Below are 27,661 nucleotides of genomic sequence, written 5' to 3' on the forward strand. Positions count from 1 at the left end.
GAAGTACCTTCAGTATATTATATTTATAGGAATGCATAACATGTGAAATGTACATTTTGAAGTTTCATCCACAACTTATAACGTTTACTGCAATAATAAGAACAAGACAGCAGGTCGGCACTTTACAACATTACACAGGAGTGAGTGAGTGAGTGAGTCAGACTTACAAATAAAATATTTACAACCTACCTTTACAAAACAACATCATGTGCATACAAAATGAACAGCTGCAGAAAAAGTTAAAATAATAAGACAACCAAAACCCAAAAACCCCAGAAGATACACTTAAGGCAGACCAGCAAGACACTGAAATAATTAAGGCTGTGGAATTCTTCTGCACCTTGAAAATATAGAGCTATTTACCAATACTGTGGAGTGATTTTAAAACAATTGTCACAAGCCTGATGGAAGTATGTACTTATATGTATATGTGTAATGGTCCCTATGGGGAAACCTGTCCACTTATTGATAAGGCCTTTTACAGATTGGCCAGAGATGCCCACCACAAATTCTCAAAAGGCTTTGGGGGAAGGGATCACTCAAAACCAAGAAGTGTTGGTGCAGTTTGAAAACCAGATATTAAAATTCAAATATTGGCTGGACCTGATGGCACATGCCTTTAATCCCAGCACTCTGGAGGCAGAGGCAGGCAGACCTCTGTAAGTTCAAGGCCAGCCTGGTCTACAGAGTGAGTCCCAGGACAGCCACGACTACATAGAGGGACCCTGTCTCATCAAAAACAAACAAACAAAAAGATCCACACACACACACATACAAAAGAATTCAAATATAGGCTTCCGAGTTAACAGAATCACATAAATTATAGTCTCAATGCATTTCATACTTTGTTCATTTGGCCACGTGGACTTCAGAAGTCAACAAATCAACTCCCATGTGACGAGAATTCTCCATGTATTATCCCTAATGGTTTTGAATGGTCCTAAATGGTTTTCCAGTAGAAAAACTGACCCACCTGGGCTGCCTGAAAATGGATAGATTTCTGCATATGAGCAATAACATATACATACATATTATACACTATATACATGTACAGATGTACATATATCAATATTTTCCAACAGTTTGCCCTCCATTGCCACTGCTCTCTGCATAAATAGCATTTTCTCAAGGGTATGGTTAGATTTTCACAGTCCTTCTATTTATCCCTCCTCTAGTTTTATTGACTTTCCCACAGAGTCGTCTGACATTCAGCAGAAACAGAAGTAAAAGCACCAGGGTTTTGTTTAAAAAAAAAAAAAAAAAACAACTCAAACACAGAGGTGAAAGATATGGCTTAAGTCAGTAAGAGAAGACTTGAGATTCGTAGCCACAGTCTTTGAGGTCACAGTAACGGTCTTCATGGACTCCGACATGCGGACTTAGTTATTGATGGAAATGGGGGATTAATGCAGCTCCTATCCCTGCACTGGCAGATCTACTTGGTTAAATTAACACTCAGGAGTTCCAAGACTTGCTATCTAAACTTTTCCTTGCCCTTCCCCCTTGTGAACTGTTGGGTTGGTCATTCAGATCAAAATGAAATCTGACCACAGCTTGGAAGTTCTTGGAATAGCCTGGGAGTGTTCATTTTAGGCTTTTAATTAATGTCATTTAAGATTAAAGCATTGTAGTGGAATGACCGTTTTCTTCTCCTATAATGTCAACTTATATTAAAAAAAAATAAAAGAAAAATGTCTTTTATAACAAATATGGTCATATGATAATTCTGTATTCAATTTCCATATGGATTTTTCATGAAAAGCATTTCCTATTTAAAAAAATATGTCTATGGATAAATTTCAGCCCCTTTGAGCTCTTTAAAATGAATGAGACAGTGAGAGCCTTGCCATTTTCAGAAAATAATTACTGACAGAGCATCTTCTTTCCTGTGGTGGAATCTACGTGAGCATTTCCTTCTGCCTACTCTAGGTCTAATAACTCCCTTCCCTAAAGGTCGTTAGATTTCAAATAGCAAACAGAAAGCATGAGGTTTGCTTTTCTTTAACAGATGAATCTGTTGAAAGCCTATATATGTTTGCCTAACTCAGACTCCAATGGAATGTTACCCAGGCAAGAAAAGAATATGGTCTACATTCCTCAAAACTCACCCAGTGCCATTGATGGGCTAGGGTGTGGTGATTGTGTTCTTTTGTCCACTACAGAGACCCTTTGTGTTCAATGTACTTCCCTCTATCAGGTATAGAGGAGAGAGTTTCTACTAACACAGAAAAATAACCACCGTTTACTTTAGGTGGCATTTTCTCCATCATATTCTCAAAAATCGAACTCGCCATGTTTTTCAAGATAAGCAAAAAGAAAGGAAGGTCATGGGCATGGGGGGTTGGAGACAACAGAAGACGACCCTCGAAGAGCAAAGCCGAAGCTCTCTTTCTCCAAAATCTAATTCTCTTTCCCACTGTGGGCATCACTTGCCTTTTCTAAAAGATTCCTGTGGGTCTCTAAGGAAATGAACTGTGATGAGGGAGCCTAGGAAGTGTATTCCATTCTTACATCTGTCCTTCCAGTGTGGAAAGTAGCTATTTGGATTCTTCTTTGTCCTCCCCCCGCCCCCAGCATAAAGCTTGGTAAGAGAAAGAAATGGTTGTCTGTCTTGGAAGGCATCAGACTCATGTCCACCCTAAGAATACTGTGGAAAACAGCTTATGGACATTTTAGGCCTCCTCAGTCCTCCCAAACCCTGCTCTGTAGAGAAGCTCTTAGAGGTTAGAAATTAAAAGGTAAGAACAATTAACATGTAGATGAGAAGGACCCAGACCTTCCAGTGAGAAGCAATTTACAGAGGTCAACCTCATGAGTTTGTAAACGGTACCCAAAGATAAGACTGTGGGAAACTGGAATGTTCAAAGTTGCTGTCGATAAAATTCTAAACACTGGCAGTGTGTAGCACTTGAAGAAAATCAAAATATCTTATAGATGTGTCGACAAGGATATTTTTCTCAACATTCTTAAGAGATTAATGTTCTCTCTTCTTCTCCCCAAATTCCATTTTATCAATGGAGACATTTGGGCCAGAAAACAACAAAAGACTTCCTGGAAGAAAGACTGGGTTTGGAATAGCTGAGATGGAGACTCAAAAATTCCTGTTCCCATCCTACATTCAGATATTCTCATTTAAAACATAGCTTAAACCTAAGGGGAAAAAAAGACCGCAGTATCAGCAAATCTAAACGCAATCGAACTTCACTCTCCACCTCCCCTCTGAAAGGCACTACTGTTTATAAAGGCTTCGTTAAGCACAAAGCCAAAGCCAGCTTTCCCCTCTGCCTCCTCTACCCACTTAGGCTGCTGGTGGCTGGAAGAGACCTGAAGGACACATCCAACATTGCCATGTTTGTTTGTTTGTTTGTTTGTTTGTTTGTTTGTTTTGTGTTTTGTTTTTTTTCTTTCTTAACAGTTTTTAACCACATTCAGTTATAAGTGGGTAGAAATCTGTTTAATTCGAAACAAACATAAATGGCGCAAAAAATCATGAGTTCTCATCAGGGATCCTGGGTTTGCCCTGATGCTTTCTATTTTTCTGTACCCCACCCTTTGAACACAAAACAAATGAGCTCAAAATGATGAGTAGAAACCAAACAAGAAGTCTTTCGCCAGCACTGTTGCTCTCCTGGGGTCAGCTGACAGCTCACTCTCAGCAAGAACAATTGGGATGGGATCAGGAGTGGGAGATTTTTCTCTCCTCCCCACCTTTCTCTCCTAGTTCTAAGTCTCCCTGCCAACACAGGTACAGGAGAGTGGTCCTGGGTGGGTCTTCTTCTCCAGCCACTGTTGAGCACAGTTGTACTCCAAACTCTATTTCCTAGCCCTTACTAATTCCCACCTTGCTAGGGAAAAGTCTCCAGCCAAGACTCTCTTGCCCCCTATTTGGAGGGATCAGGTGCTTTGTAGACAGGGGCCTCCCTGTTCACTTCAGTCATCAAACTACACAGAGAATGCCCCTTTCTCTTTGTACGTCCCTGAAGCTTACACTACTCTAACAGTTGTACTGTGTACCTGGGGCAATTCCACATAGCCCCATATCTAGACCATTCCAACTCTGACACAAACATGGCTGGGAAAACTTGGCTCTCCATAGAGTTCTACCACGCACAACGTCCTTTCAAGGTGGCCCTTCTGCAGCAACTGAACACCAGTCTTAGGCTCTGTGTCCCTCCCTAGCCGGTCAGATCAATTCTAAGTAACTTAGCAGGAAGCCCTTCTTTCAAGAGAGCCGGAGTGGATAAGTGGACAGAACCAGACCTGGCCATGTCACTTTGTGGATCTTTGGAGTCCTCAGAGCCTGCATTTTATCCTAGAATAAGCCCTCTGGCCCCAGGCCTTCCTTCTTAATGCTACATTTCTTAATAAAGACATGTTTATTTTAAAAAGCTCCAGTAAGCATGCTTTGGGCATGCATTGTGGTTTAAGTGAAAACCATGGAGGTAAGCAAGCTCTGAGGGAGTGAGGCCTGATGGCCCAGGGCCACCCGGAGACAAGGAGAATACAGTCAGAGTCGGTTCCCACATATTTGGTTAATCCCCACAATACTAGGTGCTATCTAACTTTATTGCTTTTACTTCCTACTAGTTTATTTCCCTATCATCTCGGATAAGCTGAGATGGAGGATGGATGATATGTAATCTGACTTTGAAACTGATGGGGCGGGCGGAGGTGGTGATGAGTATTTTAATTCTATAGTTCCACCATGGGAATAAGTGGCTTTATACCTTAAAATTAGACTGTTCCCATCACGTCTCCTTTAAATAGTTTAAATAGTTATGCAGTTCCATTTTCCCTTCCCAGATTCTCTGATTGCACTTTGTGCTACATAATTTCCATTTTCTCAGTTCCCACTAGCAGGAGCGACACGATGACATGAAACCCGGTTTACACAAACATTTCAGTTATATATTTTTTAAGAATATTATTTGCTTCAAAGCAATTTTTAAAGCACACTCTAGGAAACAAAGGGTGGATCATGTACAAACGGAAAATAATTAAAAAAAAAAAAAAACAAAGCAAAAAACCAAACCTTCCCCACCCCACTTCCAACAGAAGAAGTAAAAACCAAAAACCCAACAAAACATAACAAAACAAAAACCATGAAGTGCCCTGGTTAATGTGTTTTCCCTCCAGAGGGCACTGGGCATAATCCTGTACGAGAAAGCGGCACTGGCCTCAGAATACAATTGGTCCTTTCAGTCCAGAGCCGTTGGTGGCTGTGTGGTGATAGGTATTGCTACCACAGTTAAAACCCCGTGCTGTGTTAGAGTGATGGGTCAGGCTTTGCTCCATGGCTTCAGGAAGGACTTAGGACTAGCCTTTAAAAGGCTTTTATGGCTGCCTCCTTTTGGTAAGCACCCCGAAGCTTCACGAGGGGTTAGGAATAAAGCAAGCTAACTTTCTGAAAACTGTATTCTACAGCTATGAAATCAGAAAGCGCTGCTACGCTGTTCACAGGAACTGTAGGAAAAGCTTCCGTGTGCCCTCCTGTATGAACTTGTGATATTCATTTGCCTATGGCAGGCCCAGGGTGGACATAAAAACAACCCCCCCCCCAAACTCTTACTAGATTTGGATTTATTTCCTGGCAGTCTTTCCCACAGGAGGAACTCTGAGCTGCCAATGAGCTCAGGGCAGGGGAAGCTTTGATCTACAGAACCTGTCTTAGTCAAACAACCCATGATGGAGGAAAAATATCCCAGTCACAGATCGCAAAAGGGTCACATTGCTTTCTCTTAATACACAGGTTCTGATAAAAGATTTCTATACAAGATTTATAAAATGCTCTAAAAAACTTGTCATCTAATTGTGCTTAGTCAAAATAATGCAATGCTTCGGTAAAGAAATTACTGTCTTAACGGGAGCACTCAAAGTTACTTATGATTGATTTCATATAGAACTCTATATTATAAAACTCTGAAACCTGAATGAGATCTAGTATATTGTATGCGTATATGTATCCTGTTAAGAAACTATATCTAAGCCATCTAAAGCAGAATAGTTGACATCTCTGTTAAATAGAAGTTTTTTGTTTTTTTTTTGTTTTGTTTTGTTTTTTTTGCTTAAATTTTCAATGGAGTCAGAAACCTACTATACTGCTCACAGTGGGTGTACGGTTTTCCCACTTAACTGCTCATTTTGGAATGTACAATTACCATTTTCATACCAAGTACTGTCTCGTTAGCCTTGCCCTTTCTTTTAATACTTTCTGCAACTCTGTATCTTTACTTCTTCAGCATGACCTTCTGGGATGCTCCTGGGATTAAGGTGACTTTCATGGTACTCAGACCCCGGGTAACCACAGACAAGGTTTAAGAGGATCACCTCTCAATCCAGAGAACCACATGGAGTGAAATGATGAACAGAGTTATTTACAGACACGCTCAGTCTTGCTTTGGTTCACACTGCACTTCTATGTGAAACCTCAGGGGTTGTGGGATAGCTAGGTCCCTTGGTTCACCCTATTGACGATGTAACTCTTGACATTGGGAATGGGCCGCACATCATTCTGGTGCTTGCGGCGTTCTATGAAGCAGGCCAGACGGGAGGTGTCCAAGGGGATCTTGGAGTAGCTGCCGTTGTGAGGCTGTAGCCAGGGATGCTGCAGGCATGTGGCTGCTGTGGGCCGCCTCCGGAAGTCTTCCTGTAAGATTACGTTGATGAAATCCCTGGCAGCATTGCTCACACCGCAGAAGTATTCGTGGGGGAAGCTAAAGTCCACCCTGCACACGTTGATACAGGTCTCCTCTTTGCTCTCATCTAAGAAGGGGGAGACCCCACTAAGCATGACATATGTCAGAACCCCGATGCTCCAGATGTCTGTGCCCAGGGAGACAGGGATGCCTTGGATCACTTCCGGAGCAGCGAACTCAGGGTTCCCCAGCAGATGATGGATATGGAAGTGGCCTGAGATCTGGACAGCGTCTTCCAAGTCGATGAGCTTCACTCGAGGCACTGGGATCCGGAGGTCAATGAGCAGGTTTTCGGGCTGCAGGGACCCAGGAAGGCAGGGACAAGAGAGGTAAGATCAGGTCTTTGCTGACCTCCCTACCCCAGCTGCAATCTGTTAGCTAACACACATTATTAGTCTTTGATTCAGTGGAATACTCCCTAGGCAAGGGCAAAGGAGGTTTCAAACTCACTAAACTCTTGGTTTAGGTGGCTTTTTAGATAAGTTGGTTGGCATTGGGGAAGGGCTACAGGGCTAATCGTGTACTCCTGATTGGCCCAGAACTTACTCTGTATCCCAGGCTGGCCCAGAACTTACAAAGATCCTTCTGTCTTTGTCTACTGACTGCTGGGCTTAGAGGTAAGGGCTGCAGCACTCAGCCTGTACTTCCCCACCCTAGTGTTAGAGATCCAACCCAGGGCCTTACCCATGCTAAGCAGGTGTTCTGCTACTAAGTCACACTGGTATTCCAGAAGAGCATGCCTTCTTACCTACCCTTGCTTTGCAGTGAATCAAGGAAAGAACTAACTTCTTAAGAAAAAACAAGCTTCTCAGAAACTGTGTGTGTGCACGCACGCACGCACGCACGCACGTGTGTGTGTGTGTGTGTATGTGTGTGTATACATGTATATGTGTGTATACATATATATGTCTCTGTGTGTGTGTATATATATATATATACATATATATATATATATATATATATATATATATATATATGTGTGTGTGTGTGTGTGTGTGTGTGTGTGTGTGTGTATTGCTGGGTGGTGATAATACAGGCCTTTAATCTCAGCACTTGGGAAAAAGAAACAGATGGATCTCTGATTTGGAGGCCAGCCTGATCTATAGAGTGAGTTCCAGCATAGACAGGGCTACACAGAGAAACCCTTTCTTGGAAAAAAAATTTTTTTTCTTTATGTGTACGTATCTATATGAGTGTATTCCATGTTCATGCAGGTGCTGTTAGAGGCCGTAAGAAAACACTGAGTCTACTACAGTTGGAGTTGCAGGTGGTTGTGAGCCAAGCAATATATGAGTGCTGGCAAGAGAACTTGGGTCTTAAGCACTGAATCATCTCTCCAGCCCTCCGAAGCTCCCTTTTCTTACAGAATGAATGGGAACAGGGCATTAAGTGATGTCTATAAAGTTAGACTGCTTGGTTAAAGCTTTCCCTTACCTCATGTGCCACCATCTCTCTGGTGTGTTTCCTTCATTCCTGAACAATGCACTTAGGTAGGGTGAAAGTCTAGTTCTAGTTTAATAGTCACGTGACATCCCAGGAAACAGACAAAAGAAATTTAACTCTTCCCCCTAGCTGTAGTGATGCATGCCTTTAATCCCAGCATTTGGGAGGCAGAGGCAGGCAGATCTCTGAGTTCGAGGCCAGCCTAGTCGGCAGAATGAGTTCCAGGACAGCCAGGGCTCCACAGAGAAACCCTGTCTTTATAAAAACAAAACAAAACAAAACAACAACAATAAAAAGAAATTCAAATTTGTGTTCCTCAAGGAAATGTCTGGGAAGCTGAACTCGTCTATTTCACTGTGCCAGGTACTGACTTTTTATTACCTTTATGTCCAAATGTGCGACCCTACAGTTGTGAAGGTACTGCAGAGCTTCCATGATGTCTCGAATGTAGAAAGCTACCTTTTCTTCCATCAGCTCATCATGATTCATAAGGTAGTCCAAGAGTCGGCCGTCATCCATCCTGACAGCAAAGGTGGGGGGGGGGCAAGAAATAGAGAAATGACCCATGCGCATAGCTTAAAAAGTTCTCGGAGGTCTCTTATTAATAAAGTTTAGTATTGCAACACTCATGCATTTTTAGAGCCCAAAGTAAGTGCCACATTCAGAACTAGAATGAATCAAGTTACAAATGAGTTACACTGCAGGAGAAATCCTTACCGCCTTACAGAACACCATTTTGTTGACTTTAAGGTCTCACCTGGCTTTAAGAGGTTAGGTTGAAGAGAAAAGAAAAGTCTGGTGTCTATAGTGAGCCTCATATACATTAAAAGTATTTCCACTTTTTAACATTTTTAGATGGGAGAAATGTGAAAGAGGAAAGGTTTGCTCCCAGCATATCTGACCACTTCTTAACTCCTTTGCCCTTCTGACAGCTTGCCAACTTTTAAAGACTGATTGAAAATGGGATACGTGGAGCCAGCCATAAGCAGACTTCTGTTCTGGTTCTGCCTCTTACCAGCTGGTGGTTGTAGGTCGTCACTTAAACCCTCTGTGTTTTGGCTTCCCTGAAAGGCACCACCTTTTAAGGTGGGGATAGCAACTGGCTGCCAACAGCAACATCAATGACAAAATAAGACCTACTTCTTTAGCAGGCTTGTGAGAGCCAGGTGAGGCAATGAGGATTTGAGGCATGGTCTGTGCTGTGAGGTGCTTGTGATGGTTTAAATGAGAATGGCCCCTTAGGCTCATATGTTTGAATACTCGTCCCCAGCTGCTGGAACTGTTTGGGAAGAATTAGGAGGTGTGGCCTTGTTGGAGGAGGTGTGGCCTGACACTAGAGCAGGCTTTGAAGGTTTCAAAAGCCCATACCATTCTCAGTCACTTTCCTGCCTTGTGCTTGTGGGTCAAGATGTAATCTCTCAACTACAGCTCTAGAACCAAGAGCTGCCTGCTGCCATGCTCCCCACCATGATGGTCATGGACTCACCCTTTGAAACTTTAAGCCCCTAATAAACTCTCTTCTATATGTGGCCTTGACCATGGTGTCTCATCAGGGAAAGAAAGAAGTAACACATGGTGCTGAATACACAGTAGCTATTTCTAGGCTTCCTATGCCCTTTTGTAACAAGAAGTGATCAAACCTTTAATGTGAAGTGGGTCATTTGAGATACGCTCAGGAAATGCCCATGTCAAGGAGTGTGATCCAGTACAGGAATAACTTCCAACCATAGCTGAAACCTGCATAGCTGTCTTCATTTTCTCCCCTAATTTGTTCCTTGCTACAGGATCCTTCTATTTTATCGATAGGTAGAAAAGGATGGAGGCCCTGGAAGGCTCCCTACCTCCCTCTGATCTTCTAGTGTGAGGCAAGAGAGGTGAGATCAGAGAGGAGTGGTACTGTGCTCATCACAAGGAACTCTCAGAGATACTTGGAACAAATGAGGGGGACAGTTACAGCAACACTGCTCCAAGCCAGAAAAGATCAGCCACCCCACCTTCCCTAGAGCTATTCTCTAGCCTGCATCCATCTGAGACTAGGGAATGGGAATCTTGATTTTCTGGTCCAGGAGGGTTGACCAGTTATCCCTATTGACCACTACAGGCAGAGCATGATTGAGCAAGTGGTTCTAGTTAGGCCTTGCTTTCCACATGTCTTCTCTGAAGATCACATCCAACAAAGAACAGTTCTATGTTCTCACAGCCCTGAGTAATACATGGTCTCTAGTATTTCCCATGCCATATTTAAAGCATTATTTATCTCTTAGTTCTAACTGTTGGACTTGTGGCCCCTAAGGATAAGAGCTATACCTTTCTTTCTGTGCCTAGTCCTACTGCAAACTTATATGTCAAGGCAGGTTGTTGTATCCATGGGATGTATGCCTACCCTACTCTGAGGAGAAAGGGAGAGGATGCCAACCCAGTGTGGTCTTGGTGGGGACAGAGTGACATGGTTCCTGCCCCTTGGACAGGGTCCTGGTGTGAGCCTCCATGAGTGTCAATGGCTGCTGTGGGTGTAAGGCTTGTTTGTGTAATAATGTACTAGCAGTTGAGGACTCTTTCCTTCCAAGGAATATCCTCCCTGATAATATTAATGACTTCATGATAATTAAAAACAGCACATCCCGAAGTTGAGGGTGTGGCTAAGTCTCAGCAAAATGGTAAACACTGGGACCTTCAGGACAGGCCTTAAGGCTATGGGAAAGAGCTCTAAGTACATGAGTTCAAAAATATATAATTTCTCAACTATGTAAAAATATAACTATGCAATATAAATTATAAGGGGTTCACAATCTAAAGGAGCATGGGCAGCTGCATTAATGAGCCAGCTTGTCAGAAAGATACAAAGGCAGGCAGATTCCTGAGTCCAAGGTCATCCTGGGACACGGAAAGTCCAGGCCCTAGTGTGGTAGAATTGGTAATTTCAGGGCGGGGTACCACCCAACTACTTTCTCATCGGTGCTTAACAAAGGCAGGCAGATCTCTGAATTCTTTTGCAATGTTAAGAAAAATGTATGCTTGCTGTCTCCTAAGAAACAAAGGTCTGGGGTCACTGGAATGCTGACTCATGGGGTAACCAAAAGGAAACCTAAAGTAAATGCCTGAATTGATCTGTAAACAAAAAGACAGGCATTTGGTCCTTTTGGTTTGTATAAGATGAGGTAAGCAGAGTGTGACAGAAGTTCTTTAGAATTTTCTCTATCAAGGGCTGAGCTGTCTGAAATCCCTGGAGAGCAAAAACAGCTCTTCAACAATTTTTTTCTAACAGGATTTCTGACTTAGATGAAATATCCAATAATTTTTTATAACAGCTTTTCTGACTTTGGTTAGAAAATTTATGAACTATCCCGATTGCTTGTAGAATTTCTACTAGCAGAGAGAGCTGTCTCAACCAGAAATTTTTTTTTAGAAAGGAAGAAAATGCTGAAAACACACACACACACACACACAGAGCAATCTGAAAAGCCATTTCAACAGAACCTAGGTGGCCAGCTTGGACCCACAATTTGACTTCTGTAGGGGAGTTTCTGACGCTAAGGTCCTGTTCACCAACTGGTTCTTGATCTGTCAATAAAGAATGTCATGAGACAACTGCTCGTCAGCAGATACATGCGGGACTTCTGGGTCCTGGGAGGCAAGCAGGATGATGCAAGGAAGGAGAGAGGGAGTTCGCCGTGCTTTGGAAAGAGAAGAACCAGGCAACCATGATGTGAGGTCTGAGGAGGAGTCATGGGCTGTTGCCACTCCTATAGGTCAGAGATGTTTATCAGGGACTAGATGCAACTGACCAACGAAAGATAGGGTAGTGGGAGGTTTTGAGCTAAGGGCATGTTTTTCCAGGTAAGAAATAGTACCACCCAGCAATTGTGCCAAGAAGGCAAGCTGAAAATGAACAACTCTGTGTGTGTGTGTGTGTGTGTGTGTGTGTGTGTGTGTGTGTGTGTGTGTGTATGTGTATCTTCTATCCTTGGATTCAAGGAAAGCTGGGAGGGGGCTGGTAGCACAGCCTGTTCCCAGAGCTTAGGCAGGGTAGCAAAAAGCTACACACAACACACTTTAAGTTGTTTGTTTTCACAGCTCCCAGACACCCCTTCCTTCTCTCAGAACTCCTCTTTCAAACTGAGACTGGTCCTTTGCGGAGGGTGGGGTGGGGGATGTGAAGATATGGTAAGGTGAGTGGGAAGGACTGGGAGGAGAGGAGGGAGAAGAAGTTTTGATTGAGATGTAAAGTAAATAAGCAAATTAATTAATGAAAAAAGCTGTATCTTTCTACGTTTGATATCTAGATAATCTGACATTCCAGAGATGTCTTGGATAGAAAATTCTAGGTAGTAGATTGGGGGTGCTATGGCTATAGATTGATAGATAAACTTCTCTCATTCCAACTCCATTCTTGTCAATCAGTCAACCACCAGGAAAGTCTTCTTAAATGAGTCAAGCCTGAGAGTGCATAATAGGAAGAAAATGAAAATAAGTGTAAGAAATACAGATTATAGCTAGGGAAGAGAAATAAGTTCTGGTGATCTAGTTTATAATATAGTGACTGTTGGTATCAGGACCTCTGAAACCTGTGGCATCACATAGTTGACAGTGCAATCTACACACCTGTTGCCAAGACAACGGCCACCATATTCCCAGAATCCATTGGGCTCTCCTCCCACCTTTACCTGTGACCACGTCACCATCCATAAGAGGAACACCTCTCTCTCTCTCTCTCTCTCTCTCTCTCTCTCTCTCTCTCTCTCTCTCTCTCTCTCTCTCTCTTCCACCTTCTCTTTTCACCACCACCTTCCTTGCCCCTCTCTCTCCCTATAAACTTCTTACACATGCAACTGCTTTGGCCTGGTATGCTGTGTTCAGATATTCTAACACATCAGTGACCAGAGTTAACAATATGAACTGTTAATATATTTCAAATAGCTTGAGAAGAGGAATTTAAAAAAAAAGTTTTCCTTACAAAGAAACAACCTATGCTAATATCCAGGTTTGATGATTACACAATGTATCCATGCAATGAAAGACTGTAACCATAAATATAAAACATGAAATAAAGCTTAGAAAAACTAGGGAGCCGGGCATGGTGGCGCACGCCTTTAATCCCAGCACTCGGGAGGCAGAGGCAGGCGGATTTCTGAGTTCGAGGCCAGCCTGGTCTACAAAGTGAGTTCCAGGACAGCCTGGGCTATACAGAGAAACCCTGTCTCGAAAAACCAAAAAAAAAAAAAAAAGAAAAACTAGGGAAAGTGAATGAGAAGACATGGTTTCAAGATCCACTGTATGGATCCAATAAAAGGAGGGATTCCTCATCCATACTTTCACAGAGCTCGCTTTAAAGACCTTCTCCATTCTTGATTTCTCTAGTCTTCAGAATGAGAGCTACATTAATATAAAGCTGGAGGTGAAAGAAAACATGGTCCACGGTACACTTTATAAACCATACAGCACAGAACAAAAGGAGACTCTTGTCTGTTAATTGTGGGCAATGGGGAACCCAAGCAGGTAAGGACCACACTAGAGATGCGACCTCTGTACTCACAGTTCCAAAATCAGGATGTAGGATGTGGGGGACTCGTAGGTGTCATGGAGCGTGACATACTGAGGGTGCTGCAGGTGCTGGAGCAGGGCGGCCTCGTGAGCAGCCTGCTCCTTCTTCTTCATTTTTTTGCTCACAAATTTCACAGCAACATCTTTGCGGGTAGCTTTGTGAATGCATTTCTTTACAATAGAGAAACGGCCTCTGCGAGACAAAGGGGGAAAGGGTTTCCAAGATTCATCTCATCAGTCAGCAGGGCATCATTTACCAGAATATGGTAGGGTGTGTGCCTGTGCGCACATCTCAGATGCATCCCTGAGACAGGAACATCTGACAGGTTGAGTTCCCTAATTCAAAAATCAAAAATCAAAAATGCTCTAAGATCTGACACCCTTTGTGTGCAGACATGAAATTAATATGGAAAGTTCCACGGCTGGCTTCACATGGTGAGTGACAAAGTACTGGTACACTAGCTACATCACTTGAAGTCACCCTTAGGCAAAGGAGTACAAAAAAATATAGGTGACTGTTGTTTTTAGACTTGGGTCCCAGACTCAAGACATCTCTTTGTGTACATGTACATAGTTCCTAAAATCCTTTGTGCAAAAACACTTCTGGTCCCAAGCATTTTGAAGAAGAGAGATCAAGCAACATTAGAAATCTTTCTGGGGCTGGAGAGATGGCTCAGAGGCTAAAGGTTCTGGCTGCTCTTCCAGAGGACAGGGCTTACAGTCTCAGCATCCACAAGGCTGCTCACAGCCTTCTATACTTCCAGTTCCAAGGTATCTGATGCCCTCTTCCTCTCCAGACACATATGTGGTGCTTATACATAAGTACAGGCACTTAACCGTGTTCATAAAAACAAATAAATTTGAAAAAAAAAAAAGAGAGAGAAACATTTCCTCCTGAGCCTGGTAATTTGGCTCAGGGCATAAAGGCACCCACTATCTGAAGATATAGACCTGAAAGCTTAAGCCCAATGCCTGAAGCTCACATAAAAGCGTGAGAGTACTGACTCCACAAATTTGTCTCTAACCTCCACACATGCACTGTCCACACATGCACTGTCCACACATGGGCTGTCCACACATGGGCTGTCCACACATGCACTGTCCACACATGGGCTATCCACACATGCACTGTCCACACATGGGCTATCCACACATGCACTGTCCACACATGGGCTGTCCACACATGCACTGTCCACACATGGGCTATCCACACATGCACTGTCCACACATGCACTGTCCACACATGCACTGTCCACACATGCACTGTCCACACATGCACTGTCCACACATGGGCTGTCCACACATGCACTGTCCACACATGCACTGTCCACACATGCACTGTCCACACATGGGCTGTCCACACATGCACTGTCCACACATGGGCTATCCACACATGCACTGTCCACACATGGGCTATCCACACATGCACTGTCCACACATGGGCTGTCCACACATGCACTGTCCACACATGCACTGTCCACACATGCACTGTCCACACATGCACTGTCCACACATGCACTGTCCACACATGCACTGTCCACACATGGGCTGTCCACACATGCACTGTCCACACATAGGCTGTCCACACATGCACTGTCCACACATAGGCTGTCCACACATGCTCTGTCCACACATGGGCTGTCCACACATGCACTGTCCACACATGCGCTGTCCACACATGCACTGTCCACACATGCTCTGTCCACACATGCACTGTTCACACATGTGCTGTCCACACATGCTCTGTCCACACATGCACTGTTCACACATGTGCTGTCCACACATGCTCTGTCCACACATGTGCTGTCCACACATGCTCTGTCCACACATGCACTGTCCACACATGCACTGTCCACACATGCACTGTCCACACATGCACTGTCCACACATGTGCTGTCCACACATGTGCTGTTCACACATGCACTGTCCACACATGCACTGTCCACACATGGGCTGTCCACACATGAGCTGTCCACACATGTGCTGTTCACACATGCACTGTCCACACATGCACTGTCCACACATGGGCTGTCCACACATGAGCTGTCCACACATGGGCTGTCCACACATGAGCTATGGCATGCATGCACTGCCCCCATCCCACATAACACTTTTCCTTCTGTACTTTTAATTATGATATTATTATTATTATTAAAACCCATCTCTACTTTCTCAGTATCCTAGACTCTTTGAGACCCTGAAGGTAAACTAATATAATTTTTTAGCCAAGATATTTCTGTGCCATTTGGAGCATCAAATGTGGGTTTGTTTTCCTTTCTAAGCAGAATATACTTCTACACACAACAATAGGTTGGAGAGATGGCTTAGTGGTTAAGAGTCCTTATTCCTGCAGAAGACTGGGGTTTAGTTCCCAGCACTGGCAGAGTGGCTCACAGCCATCCATGCCTACAATTTCAGGGGATCCAACCACCTCTTCTGGTCTCTGTAGGGACCAGGCATGCATGTGGTGCAGACCCAGGCATGGTGCAGGCCCAGGCATGTGGTACAGGGACCAGGCATGTGGTGTAGGGACCAGGCATGCATGTGGTGCAGACATATAGAGGTAAAAGTCATACATATAAAAGAAATTAATTTAAAAAAGAAAGCAAAATGCATACATGAAACTTTTAAGGCCTAAAAATCTTATATTATGCCGGGCATGGTGGCGCATGCCTTTAATCCCAGCACTCAGGAGGCAGAGGCAGGCAGATTTCTGAGTTTGAGGCCAGCCTTGTCTACAGAGTGAGTTCCAGGACAGCCAGGGCTACACAGAGAAACCCTGTCTCAAAAAAAAAAAAAAAAAAAAAAAAATCTTATACCAGGCCTGGTAGCACATGCCTTTCATCCCAGCACTGGGGAGGCAGAGGCAGGCAGATGTCTCAGTTCAAGGGCAGTCTGGTCTACCCAGGACAGCCAGGGCCCCTGTCTCAAAAAACAAACAAAAAGCTAAGTGTTGACAAGGCAAGCTTCCAACTCCAGTAAAGAAAAAGATCGAGCCGGGCGTGGTGGCGCATGCCTTTAGTCCCAGCATTCGGGAGGCAGAGGCAGGTGGATTTCTGAGTTCGAGGCCAGCCTGGTCTACAAAGTGAGTTCCAGGACAGCCTGGGCTATACAGAGAAACCCTGTCTCAAAAAAAAAAAAAACAAAAAAAAAAAAAAAAAAAAAGAAAGAAAAAGATCGGAAGAAAATTCCCGGGAATGCACTACCTGCTCTCCGACAAGAAGAGACAAGACAGAAATAACAAACCACACCGGCCAGTCTCTGTTGTGAGATGGCTGGTATCCTTACCTGCCAATCTCGTTCAGTTCAGTGTAAGCAGAATCAAAATTTTCCTTCCAAGAAATGGTGGCACCGTCGGCAGCCGCATCTTTGGGAGAGGGAGAATCCACAGGTGACATTACGAAGATACTCCAGTATAATGTCCTCGGGGAAACGCTTGGGACTAAGCATGGAGACCACCCAGAGAGGAAAGGCTGTGATTCTCTGAACTGTTATTTTAAAAATGTTGGAGGGGACTGTATATGACAAAGTCAGACCATCTGTCATCTTCTCAGACAGAGAGGAGAGAAGGGACATGAGCAGAAATGCAGCTTCACCAAAACTTCAGAGAAAGCCCAGGGAGGCAGAAAGAGGAACTCTGGAAGGATTAGGAAAGTCAGTGAAAACGAGAGGTATAGGACGCAGAGAGGATGGGCAAGCTGGAGGTCATGGAGGAGAAAGAAGAAGCAGTGTGACAGAGCGTTCTAGAGACTTCTCTGACATCACCGTCCTTGTCCCTTTGCAAGCTCTTCCTGTATGTCAGTGGTCTTCAACCTTACTAATGCTGAGACCCTTGAATACAGTTCCTCATCCTGTGGCGACCCGCAACCATACCATTATTTCATAGCTACTTCATAACAGTTATTTTGCTACTGTTATGAATTGTAATGTAAATATCTGATCTGCAGGATATCTGCTCGAGACCCACCGGTGAGAACCTCTGCTCTATGTGAACTGACTGAACTTCACTCACGCATGACTGGTTCTCCTGGGTGATTGGGTGGTTCAGTTTGACCCTGTATGGCATGTTAAATCTCATCACACACACAAGCATACACACCCATAGGTATTTGCGGCATCTGCTGGGGATCACATCTCAGAAGTAATGAAACAAAAATGGTGGCCATCTGTAGCCACACTCAGTTAGTGGCTTCGAAAGAAAGGAACCCCCCCCCCCCAAAGCAACTCATTTCTTCTGACGCCATCCTGGTCAGTCACCTCAGCTCTCTGGTGACGTTCCCGTGGTGAGCTCTGAGCACACGAAGACCCGGGGCTAGAGTTTTCCAGAGTCACAAGACTGTGAGAGCAAGTCAAGGTCACCCACAGCCTAGGCTGATCCTGACCTGGGACTGCAGGGTGTTTCCTGACTCAGCTGGGGCAGTGTGAAGCCCAAGGCACTCTGGGGACTCCAGGCTCCCTTTGTGGGGACCACAGAGACACTAAGTCTGCTGCTTTTAAGTATGGTGAAACTCTCACCCTTTCCTGACCTGTCCTAAGCATACACATGCCACTTCTGTGAGCTGCCCAAAGTGTCACCAATGGAATACTTTTTCAGACCAACATTTCCTCTTTTAAAATGTCTCCAGCACCAAAATGGGCAGGAAAGGTAGGTCAACAAGCAAGGTGGGCAAAGTGAGAACCACACTGGTAAAATATTTATATTTTGTTAGTTACATGTATGCTTTAGCCAATTTCTATTTTATGTAGATTCATGCTGAAAAGCAAATTCTGGAAGGATGGGTCAAGTATTGAGGTTTCATCCAGTAGTGACCTCCTTTTCTTTCCGTGTTTTAAGTTGTTGAGCCCCACATTCCCTGATATGGTAGGAAACACATGTCTGCCAGAGGCACTCAGGGGAAAACAGGCTTTGAATTCCACAAGAGGTCTCAGAGGAGGGCCAGAGCCAGAAAGCACACGGTGGCAAAGGGCTCCTGCTTGTCCTCTGAGGTTTCCCTGAGGAACTCCAAAAGGCACATGGTCAGCACAGGTGGTAGATCTAATGTTAGTTTGGAGATACCACCTGGAGACACTCCATCTAGTCTCTCAAAGGTAGTCTGATGGAAGCTGCCACATGGTCCCAAGACACCTCCCCTTGGGGGTCAGAGACACCAGCGATTTTGTTACAGTGACCCACTGCCTTGCTTCTGTTGGCTAGCTGTCCTTGGTCTGCTGGGACTCACCGTACTCTGGAAGGCGCACAAACTCCGAGGGCTCACTGGGAAGGCTGATTCCCCAGGGGTTGCTGGCACTGACCCTGAACTGATAAGGGCACCCAGGACTAAGGTCTTCAATGACCAGGTAAGTGTCCAAGGTTGAAGCTACGGATTGCTGCCAGGCCTGGGAACCTAGAGAGATAGAGTCAGAAACATTGTTTCAAAGGCCTAGAAAAAACGGAAACAGTCAAAGGCATTGTTTCAAAGGCCTTCAGCAAACAAAGATAGGTAACAGACAGTGTGGTCACTGTCGGGCTGTGAAAGTCTTCAGGCCAACTGTGGGGGATTTTGGCCCAATTTTCCTAAGTAACGGTTAAATGACAGCAGGTGCAAGAAGTTGACCTATGGGTTCTTCTCAAAGGTGCAAGGTGAAGCTTTAACACTGATCCATTATATGTGGGAATCTGTGGCAGTGTGATTAGGTCGGGGGACAATACAAGTCAGGAACAAAATGAGAGGAAGCATGCCTTTGGAAATTGAAACAAAAAGCAACACATATGGGGCATTTACATGTGGAAACACCTAGGGCGCCGCCCAATTCTCCCCTTTAAGTCCAGCTAAAGTTCACAGAAACCCAACCATGACGGGAGCACTAGTCTTACTTGACAGATGGAGGAGTAGGAGACTCGGGAACACTAAGCAGTGACACTGCCTACGAGAACTTAGTTTCTGAGATGAGCTATGAGCTTAACACAGGAATAGTGAACTGGGTTTCCTGGCTCAGCAGTCACACCGGGGCTGGCCCTGCATGCCCTGTTGCAGACAGCTTTAGGAAAAGGCTGAAATAAATAGGCTTATTACTTCACACTTCCTGCTTAAGGAAAAAGAATCAAAATGACAACAGTAATAGAAAGCAAAGCAAATGGTCTTAGGGGGCAAGCAGGTGCTTTAAGTTCAATTGGGTCATTCGTGGTGTGGTTCAGAGCTGTGTCATGACAACTAACTGGGAGCACCTTTAAAACATTATTATTATTATTATTTAATTATTTATTATTAAATTATTTATATAATTATAATAATTATAATAATAATTATTATTACTATTATTACTATTACTACTACTACTGTTGTTGTTGTTAAGACAGAGTCTTACTATGTAGCTAGCTCTAGCTGACCTTTGTAGATGAGGCTGGCTTTGAACTCAAGGAGTTCCTCCTGCCAATGCCTCCCCAGTGCTAGGATTAAAAGTGTGCACCACCACACCTGGCTTAAACTTTCTTTCTTTCCCTACAATGAAAGCTATATGTGTGTACACTTTCTATAGATTATGTCTGGAGGGGGAAGGGTAGAGCTCCAATCATTCTACCGTGGTTTCTGGTCTGGGAGAAAAACCAAATTAGCCAACTACAGAGCTGCGTCTAGTGGGAGCTTGCCCCATATTAACAGTCTCGCGTTTCTTTACTCTTCAGGCTTTAGCTTCCCCACCTGTAACATGGGCTCAGTTGCCCATCTGTGCGATTAAGCTGGGTAAACAGGACAAAGCAATGAGGACACACTGCCACTTAGTGGCTGGGTCAGGACAGCACCAGAGAGGTTTCCATTTGGGAACCTTGGGCAGATATAGCCTGGCCCCAGGCTTCTGTGCTAAAACTCCCAGGGTGCCCTAGCCAGGCTGATTCCAGTGAATGGGAGAATACTTGAAGTCTAAGGTTCGAGACTCTGAAGACCTCCTGAGAGGAAGCAGATACAGAAGAGCTGAGCAACACACCTTCCTCGCGATACTCCACTGTGTACCCCGAAATAGTGCAGTTCCCGGTGCTGGCTGGGGGCAGCCAGCGGAGGATGACGGAGGTGCAGCTCCTCTCCTGTGCGATTGGGCGGTTGGGGGCTGCGGGAACACCTGTAGAGACAGACAGCAGGACGTGCGGCTTCTCAGCTGGGAGATGCATGCCCTAGAAGCACGGTGTACCGGAAACATACCAACCATGTCTTAAATCTGGCCCATAACCTTGTCCAAGAAGCACACGTTTCTTCAGGCCCAAGGGAGGCCTAGAAAATGGGACGTGCTGTGTGACAACCTCCCTCAATAGAACACCACATGTAGGAAAAGCTGGACAGGAACCATGCTGGAGGTTAGGGTAGGAGAGCTTAGCAGGTTGGGTGTCTTCCCATTGGTCGGGGTTCTGCTTTAGATCCTCTCTTCTCTGAGTCTCAGGGTGTCCTTGTCATGTTCACTTAAAATGACCAAGGTAATGTCTTTGAGGCCATAATAGGAAAGGCAGAGTAGGAGCAGCCAAGGGCAGTGGGGAGGGAGGAATTTGGAGTTATTGTTTAACAGGAACAGATAATAAAAGTTATATGGATGGATGGTGGTGGCCATAAACTGATGGGTGTGTCCTCAATGCCATTAAACTTGACACTTAAAAATGGCTAAGATGCAGCCAGGCAGTGGTGGCGCATGCCTTTAATCCCAGCAATTGGGAGGCAGAGGCAGGTGGATTTCTGAGTTCGAGGCCAGCCTGGTTTACAGAGTGAGTTCCAGGACAGCCAGGGCTACACAGAGAAACCCTGTCTCGAAAAAACAAACAAACCAAAACCAAACCAAACAAACAAAAAAAAAAACCAAAAAAACAACTCAACAAAAAACAAAATCCCCAAACCAAAAAAGGTTAAGATGCTAAGTTTTATTGTTGTGTTTTGTTACAGTTAAGAAATGCTGAGAGAGGAGGTGGGGAGAGAGGGAGAGAGAGAGAGAGCGAGAGAGATCACAGCATACCTTGCACCTTAACTGTAGCAGATGTGGATGCAGTCCCGTGGTCGTTTGCTGCTATGCAGGTATAAATCCCACTATCCTGGGGCATCAGGTTGCAGATCTTGAGGGTGCTTTCCCCAGAATCACTAGGACATGAAACAGATCACCTTCAGACTCCCGTGGGGAGACAGTTGAGGGATGGGGAAAATGTCAGAGGCTTGGCTCATAGTGTGCAGAGCTGGGAGTGCCTGCCTCCTCCAGCTCAGCCCACCTCTACAACTTGGGTTAACACCTTGCATCCATTTTCTTTTCTTTTTTTTTTTTTTTTTTTTTTTTAAAGATTTATTTATCCACTATATGTAAGTACACTGTAGCTGTCTTCAGACATTCCAGAAGAGGGCACCAGATCTCGTCGCGGATGGTTGTGAGCCACCATGTGGTCGCTGGGACCCGAACTCTGGACCCTCGGAAGAGCAGTCGGGTGCTCTCACCCACTGAGCCATCTCACCAGCCCGCATCCATTTTCTTATGTGGGAATTAATTAACTAATTAAATTCACTTTGCATCCCAATGGCTGCTCTCCCTTCTGGTGCCTCCCCCACCCCAATCCCACCCTCTCACCTCCTCCCTTTCTCCCCTGAGAGGATGCAGGCCCACCTCTGGATGTCCCCTAACCCTGGCACATCTAGTCTTTACAGGGCTAGGCACATCCTCTCCCACTGAGGCCAGACAAAGCAGCCCAGTTAGGGGACATATTCCACCCACAGACAGCAGATTTAGGGGTATTCCCCTTTCCAGTTGTTGGGAAACCCACATGAAGACGGAGCTGCACATCTGCTACATATGTACGGGGAGGCCTAGGTCCAGCCCATGTATGTTCTGTGGTTGGCGGTTCAGTCTCTGAGAGCCCCCAAGGGTCCAGGTTAGTTGATTCTGTTGGTCTTCCTGTGGAGTTCCTATCCCCTTCTGAGGCCCTCAATGTGGGGAATTTTTTTTCCTGGCTATGCTCACTGTCCAAATTTATGTAAACAAGGACTAGAATAGGGGTGGAATGAGATATGAATTAGAAATAAATAAAATCCTATAACCTACCAGTTTGCAATGTAATTATGAGTATATCATACAAATAATTCTTGTGCTGAAATAACCTCTGTCAGTAACAAATGGTAAGACAGAATCAATAAGGAATATGCTTAAGTATTTCAAACCTTACATGATGGACTGATCCTTAAAATCATTAAGTGGGTGTCTGCGGAGATGACTCGGTGGCTAGAGTGCTTGTTGTACAAGCACAAGAATCTGAGTTAGTAACAAGTTGGGTGTGGCTTGTGCCTGTGACCCCAGAACTGGGTGGGTCTGGAGCAGGCAGATCCAGAGGCTGTCTGGCAGCTAGTCTAGCTGAAACCGAAAGCTCTAGGCTTCATGAGAGATGCTGTCTCAACAAAACAGGAGAGCAGCAGATGAAGATGCTTGAGGTGGACCTCTGGCCTCCATGTGCTCACACCCTGCCATATGTATAAACACACACACACACACACAGAGCACATAGTACACACACTGTACACACACACAAACACACCACAGACACATAAACATACCACACACATACACACACTGCACACTCATACACCCACACTCTGCACACACATACCACATACACACCACACATATACACACACACACACCACACATACATACATCACATACCATAGACACATACATACCACACACACATACCACATACACACCATACACAGATACCACATACACATATACACATACCACACATATACACACCATACACACACATCACACACACATACTATACACACATCACACACACACTACACACATACACACCACACACACACACACACACACACACACACAAAGTGAACTAAGAAAGGGTAAATTCCTGCACTTAAATGGTAACTTTCTCTCCAGAATGAGGTTCAGAAGGACTTCACAGAAGGAACGTCTCTGAAAGGGTTAAATTACAGGGAAGTCAGCCTGCTCCCTCTGTGGTGACTTGAATGAGAATGGCTCCCACAGCCTCAAATATTTGAATGTTTAGTCCCCAGTTGGTGGACCTGCTTAGCAAAGGTTGTGCCAGGCCCAGTCTCCCTCTCTGCCTCCTGCTTGTGGATGAAATGTAAGCTCTCAGCTAGTGCTCTGGAGCCATGCCTACCTGCCTGCTGCCATGCTCCCTGCCTTGATGGTCATGGGTCTATTACTCTCTGCAACCATGAGCTCCAAAGTAAATGCTTTCTTCTCTATGCTCCCTTGGTCACAGTGCCTTTTCACACCAATAGAAAGGTGACTAAGACACCATCCCTGCCATATGCATATTCTGAGATCTTCATGGTCTTTGCCAAACAATGATTCTCACGCTGAGTTGCTGAGACCCATGAGGCCTCAGCAGATATCTCTTTTATGGCCTGACCAGACATCTCTTTTGGAAACATCAAAGAAGATAACTCCCTCAACACACACACACACACACATGCACACTCACAAACACAGACACACAAATACATACACAGACATACAATCACAACTACAGACTCATACTCTCACACACACACACAGAGACACACAGACACACACACAGAGACATAAAGCAATCACAACCACAGACTCACAGACACTCACACATAGACACACAGATAGTCAGAACCACAGACACACACACACACACACACACTCACAGACACAACTTAAGCCAGTCAAAATGTGCTTGACTCCAGGCATCTCTCTGAGTGGCTGGTGAGCCATCAGAGCTTGGTACTATTTGTCTGCTGTAAACAGCCGTACACAGTGATGCTCAGACTTCATGGGGGACAAGTTAGCAGAGTAGCTGGGAGGCAGTCAACCAAGCAGCAGTCTTTTGTGTAGAAGCACCTTGTAGCTTGATATCCCATTGCACAGTTTGGAATATACACCCCTCCCCCATAAAAAAAAAAAGCTCTTAGGTAGGGAATGAATCACATCACCATTTTTATCTGAAAGCATCCTGATGGGCATCAAGCATCCCCAGGGGTTCAGTTAGCCCTCAGTACTTCTGACAGATCTCCCTGGGGATCCTTGGGCAGATCATCTAACAGTGTGGCCATAAGGCAGGACCACGGGAACATTTTATATTTATAGTTCAGACCTGGCCCGTTATTTTAAGGATAATGCTTTATTTGTTTTCTGTAGGCCCTGCCCAGAGTGTTTCTTGATGGTTCCTGTAAGCCTCACATCTGTCTGTCTGGTGCTGGACAGCACACTCAATGTACGCTGGCCCAGTCCAGAGCCAGGCTGAGGGACCAGCTACAGAGTGGGCAGTTGAGGCTGCGCTTGAGACTTGAATACAGGGTGCTCTGGTGGGGGTGGGGCGGCTGACCCACCCATGCTTTTAATGCAGTCTCTCTCCTAATCAAGGGCAATCATATGATCTGGAATAAACACTAGGACTGATCTTTTGGGGTGACTAGTAATCCAGAGAGAATTTCACCCCAGGCCAACCTCTGGGAGCTATGGGTCCAGACCCTGGGCGACGCACTTACCAGGAGGAGATGGTATATGTGGCTGAACTGTTGTCAGTGTCTAGGATGTTCTGATCCGGACCCTTCCAGGTGATGCTGGGCTTTGGCCGCCCACAGACTTTGCACTGCAGTAGCACTGTGTCTCCAAGCAAGCAGGTCACATCTACTAAGGGCACAAGGAATTCCGGAGCCACTGCAATGGAATTGATATACACTCATGTTGCCTCTCGAAACACACTCATAACAGCCATTTTAGACCTTGTAGTATTCTCTCTCTCTCTCTCTCTCTCACACACACACACACACACACACCCCAGAGATGGAGCGTCAGGGTTCAAATGACCCACGGCCTAACATTGGTCAGTGTGCATTGTTTGATCTGTGAGAAACTCACTATGTAGATCGGGCCTGCCTCAAACCCAGAAAGATCTGCCTGCCCCTCGGTGCTGGGATTAAAGGTGTGCACCACCGTGCCCACCTTTGTGCCCCTTTATTTAACAGCAACATTAGAAACAAAAGCAAAAGGAAAAGCTGCATGCATGGTGGTGTAATGTGGAGATGGTATTGGGAACATTTCACAATACAGTCTCCAAGCTTTATACAAACATATTCTTTTTATTTATTTAATCAAAGCAGAACCCCTTACATATCTTCAATGTTGTACTCTTTGTATTTACTAGTTTATCTTAATGATCTCTCCTTAGCCATAAATACAGAGGCATATCACCACTGCTTAAAGTCCCCACCTTAAAGCTAGATTTAATGTCATTTATCTAGCCAGTCCCCACATCCTCAGTTCTATCCCCTTAAAAACTCACCTTCCTGGATGAAATTTGGATTCAAGATCTGAAAAAAAAACCACACACACAAAAGAAGAGAAAATTACTTGAACCTTCACAGCTCGGAGAAGACGATAGACTTTACTGAGTCAAAAGCAAGGACCATTCGGGGTAACGACTCCAGGAGCCCACTCCTTCTTTCCCTGTTCTGTTATGGATGACCACAGTCATAGATACCCTCTTCAACACCAAAGGGCACAGGATTACTTCCTGTCTAAGATGGCCACTGCATGGACTTCCTGCTTGATGGTGGTTGTGGCTGCCTATCTCCCTTCCTCTCTGTTGCTCTTTTTCCATGCACAACCCTATACCCTTCCTATTCAACATATCCTCTATCAGTACCATAGCAACAATTTCCCCCACAAATTATGGACAGGAACAAAAGCTACGAGAGCGATCTAACTGGGTCACTGCAAGGAAATCTACCCAGTCCCCCTCCACCCATATTTGGCCCGAAGCAGAGCTTCCCTGGTTGAAGGAAAAGAGCAGTAGATCCCAGCTGTCTTTCTGGTCCCAGTCCCAACTCTGTGGCCCTGGCCTCCACAGGGATAAACACCCAATGGTTGTGCCACTTGAGAGGGAGCAAAGGAAGATTCAAGCCCACCAAATGATTCTTGAATTCCATGGCTGGTCTGAGGAGAAAATAGCAGTACACTCAAATGCGCCCTGCCTCAGAACACCTGGCCGGCCGCTCTCGCCAGCCTGGAAAGTTGTCCTTTCTCAAGGGGCTGCTCACTCTGCTCTGTCCCCAACCTTTTGTACTACCTCTCCCCAGGCAAAGAGAAGCCTGATTTATATAAATCTGGCTTTCGAGAAAGCGCAAGCTTTAGTGAAATGAGAGGCAGGTGTCGCCTGCACTGTTCGATGTGGTTACATGCTTGCTACTTGGCATTGATTGGCATTGATTTTCCTCCACTATGAAATGGGGGGAAAAAAGGCCAAGTGTGGCTGGCTATCACAGACTAATAATAAGTACAGTTATATATGCCAAGGACTCAGCATGGTGCATGCTGAATAATGAGTACTTAATTCCTATTCAGATAAAAAATGTGAAGTTCTAGTGGCCTTCCTTCTGCTAAGCTGTTTGCTGGGGTGCCTAACCTCCACTATTTTATCATGCAAGGTCCTTGCCTTCCAGCCAGGGTGGAAAACTCACCCGATACAAAGAAAAGCTCAGGTAGAGCTTTTTACATGGTCTGTCCCTGCCTCCTGCAAACACTCAGTTTCTGTGTGTTCCCATATAGAGGGGTGTGTAGGAGCCCCTGGAAGATGCTATTTCCTCCCTGGGGTCCCCTTTGTACAGAAACTACCCTTTTACACTTAAGTTTTTCACAAAGTTGGCTGAAGGCAGGTGCTAATTCTGGAACAGTGTGGGGACTCCAACTTATGCAGTATTAGTCTGAAAACGCCACCCCTGAGCTCCTTCAAACCAATGGTCCCTGCTCTTTGACTGAGGCAGCTTCAAACCAGAAAGTGCAGCCAACGCCTGGACCTCATGACCAAAGCTCCTGTCTGGGTTGGCGTGAAGCAGTGTGCGGGTGTTTGGAGTAGAGGACAGTGTACTAGGGACCGAGTCCACAGCTTTGCCTGTTAGGCAAGTGCACTGCGCTAACCTACAACCCTTCGTAAATTTCCTCATTTAAAAATTTGATATAAGGAAGGCCTTACCAAA

General features: G+C 45.0%; 1 protein-coding gene across 15 annotated transcripts in view; it reads right to left on the bottom strand.

Moving 5' to 3' along the window:
* Kalrn (kalirin RhoGEF kinase) overlaps nucleotides 1-27,661 on the bottom strand; it is a 603,829-nt gene continuing 576,168 nt past the window's right edge. For all 15 annotated transcript variants that reach the window (XM_085832156.1, XM_029470420.2, XM_029470426.2 and 12 more), the window contains 9 exons: nucleotides 25,969-25,996; nucleotides 25,172-25,343; nucleotides 21,648-21,769; nucleotides 20,640-20,771; nucleotides 18,899-19,063; nucleotides 16,968-17,046; nucleotides 13,672-13,872; nucleotides 8,520-8,658; nucleotides 1-6,991 (listed from right to left, as the gene is read on the bottom strand). In XM_085832156.1, coding sequence (XP_085688282.1) covers nucleotides 6,446-6,991; nucleotides 8,520-8,658; nucleotides 13,672-13,872; nucleotides 16,968-17,046; nucleotides 18,899-19,063; nucleotides 20,640-20,771; nucleotides 21,648-21,769; nucleotides 25,172-25,343; nucleotides 25,969-25,996 — 1,584 coding nt within the window. In that variant the 3' untranslated portion in view covers nucleotides 1-6,445. The remainder of the gene's footprint in view (nucleotides 6,992-8,519; nucleotides 8,659-13,671; nucleotides 13,873-16,967; nucleotides 17,047-18,898; nucleotides 19,064-20,639; nucleotides 20,772-21,647; nucleotides 21,770-25,171; nucleotides 25,344-25,968; nucleotides 25,997-27,661) is intronic.

This window comes from Mus caroli, unplaced genomic scaffold (assembly GCF_978045245.1).
Source record: "Mus caroli unplaced genomic scaffold, Mus_caroli_1 scaffold_17, whole genome shotgun sequence".
Taxonomy (NCBI): Eukaryota; Metazoa; Chordata; class Mammalia; order Rodentia; family Muridae; genus Mus; species Mus caroli.